A 7,975-nucleotide genomic window follows, 5' to 3' on the forward strand; every position below is an offset into this window, starting at 1 on the left:
TTTTTTGAGAAAATCTCCTACGATGTTTTGAAGATGATAAAATAATTAAAATTTATTGATATTTATATTCGATTACGCAAAACGAACAATTTATATATACACTAGCCATTTGCGGACGGTGTGAACAATGGGACATGTAAAGCATGGAAAAGTTCCGGCAAGGAGAACAAGTTATTAATAATATTTCGTTTCTTCCTTTTTTCTTTCCCAGAATTTTTAATAATTTTCGATCTAGGGCAATATATTTACAAAGCAAGCATCATTAGGAGAAGAACTCCACTTTGGGGCATGGTAAAGTGGCATCGCGGCACGCCTTTCCCTCTATAATTCTTATTAATTTGCATTAACGTCAAAATACCTCATCTATAACTTTTGTTTAGACATTTAATAATTGACTTACGAAAGAAGTGTCGATTGATGTTAATATCTAGATTAAGTGTAGACCTAATCATGGGCTTGGCAACTCGCAGGTGCACCAATTAAATAGATGAGTCTGGCTAAAATTTTAATTTCGGTGACAGGCTCGCACAATACGCTCTAGGGCCTCGTCAGTGAGCAGCCAAAAGATTTGAGGCTTGACCATTTTGCGCTTTGATTTGATCAAAATTGTATTGCTAAGATGTTTATTTATTTGTCTGCCTTGAGATACAAAATTGGTAAATATTAGAAGAGAAAACGAGGCGAAAAAGAAAAGTCCTTTATGACTCATCTAAAGTAAAGTACCATATGGCATTATTTTCTATTTATGTTTCCATTTTATTTATTATTTAGGTCAATATTTTTTTTTAATAAAAGTAGACATAGCCCATGTGGTTGGGCCAATAATTGTACCTTATTGCGTCATATGAATGAACTTACGTGCAATATTGCCACTGCTGGCTCAAAGAATGGATGGGAGGATTTAATTGCATGCTCTTAGTATATTTTTACATTTCTCTAGCCTCAATATCCGGGCACCATAATTTCAATTACCGACTATTGCTTTGTCAAATCATATAATTATTTTCGGAAGTAATTAATGAATTTCTAATTATAACCCGAAATGAAAATCTTACTCATGCGTTTAACATTTTCCAAATTCAGCTTTCGTGCAAACATAAGTTAGAAAAAGAAAAATAGAGAATGCATCAAGCTTGATCTTTCAGCTTTTGGTGCTTGACTCCATAATTATAATTGACTTAGACGCGAAACCAATTTAGCAGAAAACGCCAAAAGATACAGTCAAAAGTATGGGAGAAGAGAAAACGTTTACCCAAGAGACGACAATCTTTGTGGAAAGAGAGAAAAAGAGTTTCAAGATAACTGCTTACCTTTTAATTAGATATCCAATGTTCATGTAAAGAATCGATGGAGTCTCTATCATTTCTATAGCCAAAATTGAAATAAAAAAGAAATAATAATAATAATAATAAGACGAAGACGAAGACGAAGACGAAGTCAGTGGTACAATAATTAAGATTGTAAAGATTCTGAAAATTATCACATTATCATCAATCAATTTGACGGGCACTCTTGTGGCCCATTTTGAACATTCAACTTTTCCATGGATAGATTTTTCCACATGATCACCTTATAAATACCCCCATAGATATTGCCCATCTCTTCACCAATCAACTAAGATCTTTCATTTGGCAAATTTAATGGTCTCTCACGGTATGAGTTCCCATATGGGTGTGCCTCTTCCTCTCCTTTTCCTTGTCGCACTAACCCTAGCGCTGATTCCCCTATCTGTCGCCCAAGACTTGCCCCAAGACTACGTCGCGGCCCACAATGCCGCTCGCTCTCAGGTCGGTGTGGGCCAGATCACTTGGGACGAGCAAGTGGCTGGCTATGCCAGGGACTATGCCCAAAAGCATGCCAGGGATTGCACGCGGCTAGTCCACTCGGGCGGACCCTACGGGGAGAACCTCGCATGGGCTTCCCCTGATCTCACCGGCACAAGAGCGGTGAACATGTGGGTTGGGGAAAAGCCTTACTACGACTACAACTCCAACTCGTGCGCGCCAGGGCAGGTCTGCGGGCATTACACTCAGGTGGTGTGGCGCAACTCAGTTCGGCTCGGATGCGCAAAGGCCCAGTGTGCGACGGGCGGCACTTTGGTTACTTGTAACTACAATCCTCCCGGGAACGTTGGAGGCCAAAAGCCTTATTGACTTGCAAAACCTTGTATGTCGGACGATGAACTATCATGTCAAAATAACGCCCCATTAGGATGAGGCGAGAGCTTTAGATGCACCAAAATTAAATAAAGTCATATGAATGATGAAGGTAAGTCTCTTTCAATAACTCTCTCTCTCTCTGTCAATTTCTGTCTTTCAAGTGAAGGAACTTCGATCCTTGATCTAATCTCCTCAGCTCCATGCTCTCAAGCACATCGCGATCTTCTGAAGCCTCTTCACACTGTGAAAGAGAAGCTAAGCATGTTCTCTATGACGCATTTCACTCTCAAGTTCATTCCATTAACTCTTTCAATTGATGCCGGTACATGGCGATGGCCGTCTCGACCACATAAAGATAAGTTCTATTCGATAAGCTTATAAGATTTATATCTGATAGAATCGATTGATACATCCACGGCAAAAAGATTTAAATGTGGGACCAATATTATTTAATAACTTGGAATTAGTGGTATATTCGTCGATATATATTATGTATCAATGAGTTGAACTCCTTTAGTTGACCGAGTAAGGAATATTACGTCTAATTAATCAACTAGGTGTCGATAAACTTGGGCAAAAAAAATAGATTAGGTCTCAATAAGCGCTAGTCAAAATTGACTAACTTTGTATTGGATTTCAATCATTTTAATCCATAGGCGCCTATTATAGTGCTGTTGAAAGGTCATAGGATCATAGCTAGAATATTCGTTCCCACTAGGATCTATATGCTTGGAGAACCACATAAAGAATATTTTCATTTCGTGTTGTATCGCGTTTTTAGACACACAGAACACGCCACAATTTGCGGTTTATCAATTCCTAATTACGAGTTTTAGGCTCGCAAAGTCATTAATGGAAATCGATACCCCATTCTTGGATACGACTTGGTGGATGAAATGATTAACCTAAAGCTCTAGAAATCTTGACTGTTGGGATGGTGCAACACAAACCTGATGTATTTGTTTGAGGAGACCACCAAGAAAGAGCTCAAGCGTGAGCCTGTGAAAAAATCTCAACTTGAATATATTAATATGATTCACCTTACGGGCACATTCCTGATGTGGGACCTTCTTGTGCCTCACACGTGCACCTCATCAACTCTTCCTCACACATGTGACCCTCCTGTGTGAGGCCTCCCCCTTAATCATGTATTCCTTCCTCACCAACCTTATCTCAACCCAAGTCTTCTCCTTGACCCGACCAAGGTTGGCACATGTTGGAGTTCATGAGTAACGGCATATGCCTTCAGGCTTTTCCTCAATCGTCTTGGCCCAATCAAGTTCAGCAAGAAGCCAGGGGACAATATCTATCACCTAGATTAAGGATTCATATCCAAGATTCTCTCTTGAGATAATCTTCGGACGCCGGTACATATTGGAAGTCTGCCACCAATTAACTATCAACACTGATATCACTTCGACAATGGGCCATCAATAAATTATTGGCACTGATATTACTTGTTGAGGATGCACAACAGAAACCTGAACCTTCACTTGGGGAGATCATCAAGAAAGAACCCAAGTCCAAACTCATTGTGATATTCAGTCGAATCCACATTCACTTAAAATCTCAATCGATTAGAGCTGTAAGCGAAAAAGAAAATTCCAACTAAATATTGTTGCAAATATGGTCAATGTTGTGTTAGGCAAAAGAAATCCCACGTTGGGGGATGTGGTGTAAGCTGAAAAATAATTTATAAGATTTTATGAAAATCTTGATAGATTTATTCTTTATTTGAATTTTTAATTTAGGACCAAAGTTGAGCCGTCGCCATCCAGCTCCAGCACGGGTGAGCCAAGTTTATCAACCGTTAGAAACGGCCTATTATGCTTATGTGACTGATGTGCTAGTCGAAGTACGAGTAAATTGCAAAATTTAATGCCTATTTATAAGTGGAAATAATTCCCTTTAAATAGAAGTTTTGATTTCATTTGTAATTAGTTACAAAATCCGCGCTTTGCGCATGCACACTTGGATATTTTTTTTTATCGGCATATATTTGTATTTTTACATGTTATATTTACGGTATTAGCATATAACTATAACCACTTATGATACTGAGAATTTTGCCACTTGCGTTATTTCTATGAATGTGCTGGACATATGCATAAATAGTTAAAAAGAAATTTCTTTATAAATTTAAATATAAAAAATAAAGAACATGCTTAAAGTCAAATGTACAAATGGTAGCATCTAAATTTAAAATTGAAATTCAGTTAAAACAAATGTATGATGGAAAAAATAGAATAGAGAATTTGAAAACTATTTTTTTAAATCTAATTTTATTTTTATTTTAGAATACAGAAATCTTAATCTAGTAACATATGCTTTGGGTGAAATTTTAGTTCAATTTTTATAATGACTAAGTTAAAACTCAAGACTATCTTTTTGTATAATCATTACAAAAATATCATATATAAAACTATATATAAAGTAACAGGAAATAAGAAGCCTTAGCTACAACTTAGGGATTTATTTATCAATATGCTATATTTCTTATTTTTCATTACCATTATTTCATTTAAGTTTTTTTTAACGGATAGAGAAATAGGAAATAAAACAGCATGATGATTAAGTTACGCTCAATTTTATTATTAAATCAAGCAATTAAATATCCTTTTATTACTTAATGTGGTAGGTATACTTTATATTACACTTACTTTTTGATGTGGTGGGATTGATTTCTTGGGCATTAATATAATTTACGTAAATATAAGGTACGCTTTAAATGTTTGCTAAACATTATATCTATATGTTATAGCCACGAAATCAATCCTTCTAATCCTAAACCGTGTAGATATATTCCTATGAACAGAATCGCGTAGTGTCTCGAATGGACTTCAACATGTCACTAGGTGTCCCAGTTATAAGATAGTACGATTCTAGCCTGCGAACACTCTTAATGAGTTAGCCTCAATGTTGAGTATGCTTATCACTGACTGAGCAAGTAATTGACCACATCTTCTAGGGATCAGAAATGCTAATAATTGTAAATTACACAAATGATCTATGATGATGCATACCATATACTCAATTCTGCCGATACATCCCAAGTGGTCACACTTGAAGGATTATAGAGGTTGCTCCCACGGGTTCAAGAGGCAGTTCCAACCATGTAAAACTTTGCCCTTACAAGATTTGGGAGGTGGCACTCACGATGTAACACTTTGTTCCACATGGCACTTAGCTCTAGGGGTGAAAAAAAAAAAATCGAAAGCTTGGATTAGCGCAAACTTGATTCAAATTTTCCGGCTCGCATAGGCCCGAGTTGGGATTTCAAATTCCCCCCATTTTTTTCAGGCGGTCTGAGCCATTTCTCAAGCTCGAAATGGCCCGATGTAAAAATTAATCATCACAAACGCATAAATTATATTCAAAACACTTTACTAAACTCATAAATAAGTTATATAATAAAAATATAGCAAAGTGAATTTGAGGTCCAATATATAACTACTCGTCTATTTTTAATTTAACAAAAAAAAATTGGGCTAGGCCTGAACCGGCCTGGTCTAGTATGGACCGGACTATTTTATTTAAATTTAGGACGTGCCTGCAAATCGGGTTTGGTCTATTCGGGCCAAGCCGAAAAAGGAACTGAGGCCGACTCACCCGGCCCGTGCTTAGCCCTACTTCATTCTCAGTGTTTACAGATATCAGTCCATGGTCGGTGCATATAACATCAGTCATTCATACGTCAGATATTCAATACCGTACATATGGAGGAAAGCCACTTTGTTTGTATATTTTGAAAAAAGAAAACTAAATGTTTATTCCTTTTCTTCTTCACCTAAAATGACAAGGGGTACTAATTGACGAAACAAAGTCCATCGTTATGCATAGATTACTAATTCTAGATTAAACTTTTTTATGTAAGAAGTGAACGCGAGAATTAGACTCTTGAATCCGAGTCCGTTCGTCCAAAAAAGTTCAAGAGCATATTCGATAATGATTTTCAACTGATTTTTAAAAAGTACAACCAAATACAAAAATTTAATCATTTCTCATGAAAATGATTTTCTTGAAAAAGTAAGTTTTTTTTTTAACGGATAATCCACGAGGGATTCACAAAGTGATAAGGGCGTTTCTCCTACTTTCGGTTCAAAAATCAATGTCAGTCCTTTCAGTTCCTATGTTGGGCAATGCAATTCAAGAGGATGGCTATGGCGGTGGTTCTTGTGCTAGTTTTTTCTAGAAAAAAAAGAAAATGATTTCTTGATATTTTCTTAATAAGGTTAATTTTTTTGTGCTCCCAAATTGAGAGTCCACGGTGCATGTTATCGACTTACAATATCCTTTTTGTTTAAGTAATTGTATATATACATCACAGCTACCTGTCCAACCGGTTGCCCACCTTCCAGCAAGGCTCTTGTTATTTACGGGGTATCCTCCCGCCTTTCTTCTTCGTTATTACCTTAAATATTGCTTTCTCTCTCTCCTGAACTTTATTTCAATTAAGTTTTTTTTTAACGGATAGAGAAATAGGAAATAAAACAGCATGATGATTAAGTTACGCTCAATTTTATTATTAAATCAAGCAATTAAATATCGGCAAAAGTACACTACAAAGTGCCATAATTTATGACGAGCGATCACTTTGGTCCAGGCCATAACTTTTTTTTTGATCACTTTTGCGCCAAGTGATGAAGTGAAAAAGAGATCACTTTAGTATCAATTTGGCTGGAAATCCGACGTGGTATTTTTTATTAATTTTTACGCCGACGTGGGTCACGGAGGCTGAGGAAATACACAGACATGTACAAGATTTTTTTAAATAATTTTTTTCAGCGTGTACAGTCAGCATTTTTAATTTTAAATATTTTTTTTCCTTTTTTTTTTCTTCTTTCCTTTTTCTTTTCTTTTCTTTTTTTTTTCTTTTCTCCCCTCGTCGGCCGGTCGGTGGTCGGCCGGCCACCAGCGAAGCCCGTGAAGGGCTGGACGAGGGCGGCTTTGCCCATGGCCGGCGAGGGGCGGCCGACCTCGCCGGCGACAAGCGAGGCCACGGCCAGGCAGTCTTGCCCTCGCCCGACGCCGAGGGTCGCCCTCGCGGATCCGGCATCGGGCGACCCTCGCCGGCGTCGGCGCGGGTCGCCCTCGCCGGATCACGCTAGGGCGACCCTCGCCGGCGTCGGGGTCGCCCTCGCCGGGATCCGGCGAGGGCGACCCTCGCCGGCGTCGGGCAAGGAAGCCCTCGCCTGGGCGGGCGAGGGTCGCCCTCGCCCGAGTCGGGCGTAGGCGACCCTCGCCCGACGCGGCGAGGGCGGCTCGCCTGGGCCGGCGAGGGCCGGCCTCGCCGTCGGCGAGGGTCGGCCACACCCCTCGGCCATGGGCAAGGCCGCCCTCGCCCGGCCCTTCTCGGGCTTTGCGGTGGCTGCCAGGCCCAGAACCGGCCAAGAGGGGAGAAAAGAAAAGAAAGAAAAGAAAAGAAGAAAAAAAAAGGAAAAAAATATTTAAAATTAAAAATGCTGACTGTACACGCTGACTCAGCCTCCGGCGAGCCACGTCGGCGTAAAAAATTAATAAAAAATGCCACGTCGGATTTCCGGTCAAATATGCACTAAAGTGATCTCTTTTGCTCCGACTTGGCACCAAAGTGATCCGAAAAAAAGTTATGGCACCAAAGTGATCGCCGCACACAAGTTATGGCACTTGTGGTGTACTTTTGCCATTAAATATCCTTTTGTTACTTAATGTGGTAGGTATACTTTATATTACACTTACTTTTTGATGTGGTGGGATTGATTTCTTGGGCATTAATATAATTTACGTAAATATAACGTCGATCTCGCTCACCAAAACCGAACATCCCCCCTTTCTCT

General features: G+C 39.1%; 1 protein-coding gene across 1 annotated transcript; it reads left to right on the plus strand.

Annotated features, from left to right (window-relative positions):
• Nucleotides 1-1,591: 1,591 nt before the first annotated feature.
• LOC115693675 (pathogenesis-related protein 1-like) lies at nucleotides 1,592-2,286 on the plus strand. The gene has a single exon (XM_030620714.2). The coding sequence runs from the start codon at nucleotides 1,641-1,643 to the stop codon at nucleotides 2,151-2,153; it is 513 nt and encodes a 170-aa protein (XP_030476574.1). The 5' UTR covers nucleotides 1,592-1,640; the 3' UTR covers nucleotides 2,154-2,286.
• The last annotated feature ends 5,689 nt before the right edge of the window (nucleotides 2,287-7,975 follow it).

The sequence above is a fragment of the Syzygium oleosum genome, unplaced genomic scaffold (genome assembly GCF_021117445.2).
Source record: "Syzygium oleosum isolate NSW1041296 unplaced genomic scaffold, Sole_v2.1 Sole_v2.27, whole genome shotgun sequence".
Lineage (NCBI taxonomy): Eukaryota > Viridiplantae > Streptophyta > Magnoliopsida > Myrtales > Myrtaceae > Syzygium > Syzygium oleosum.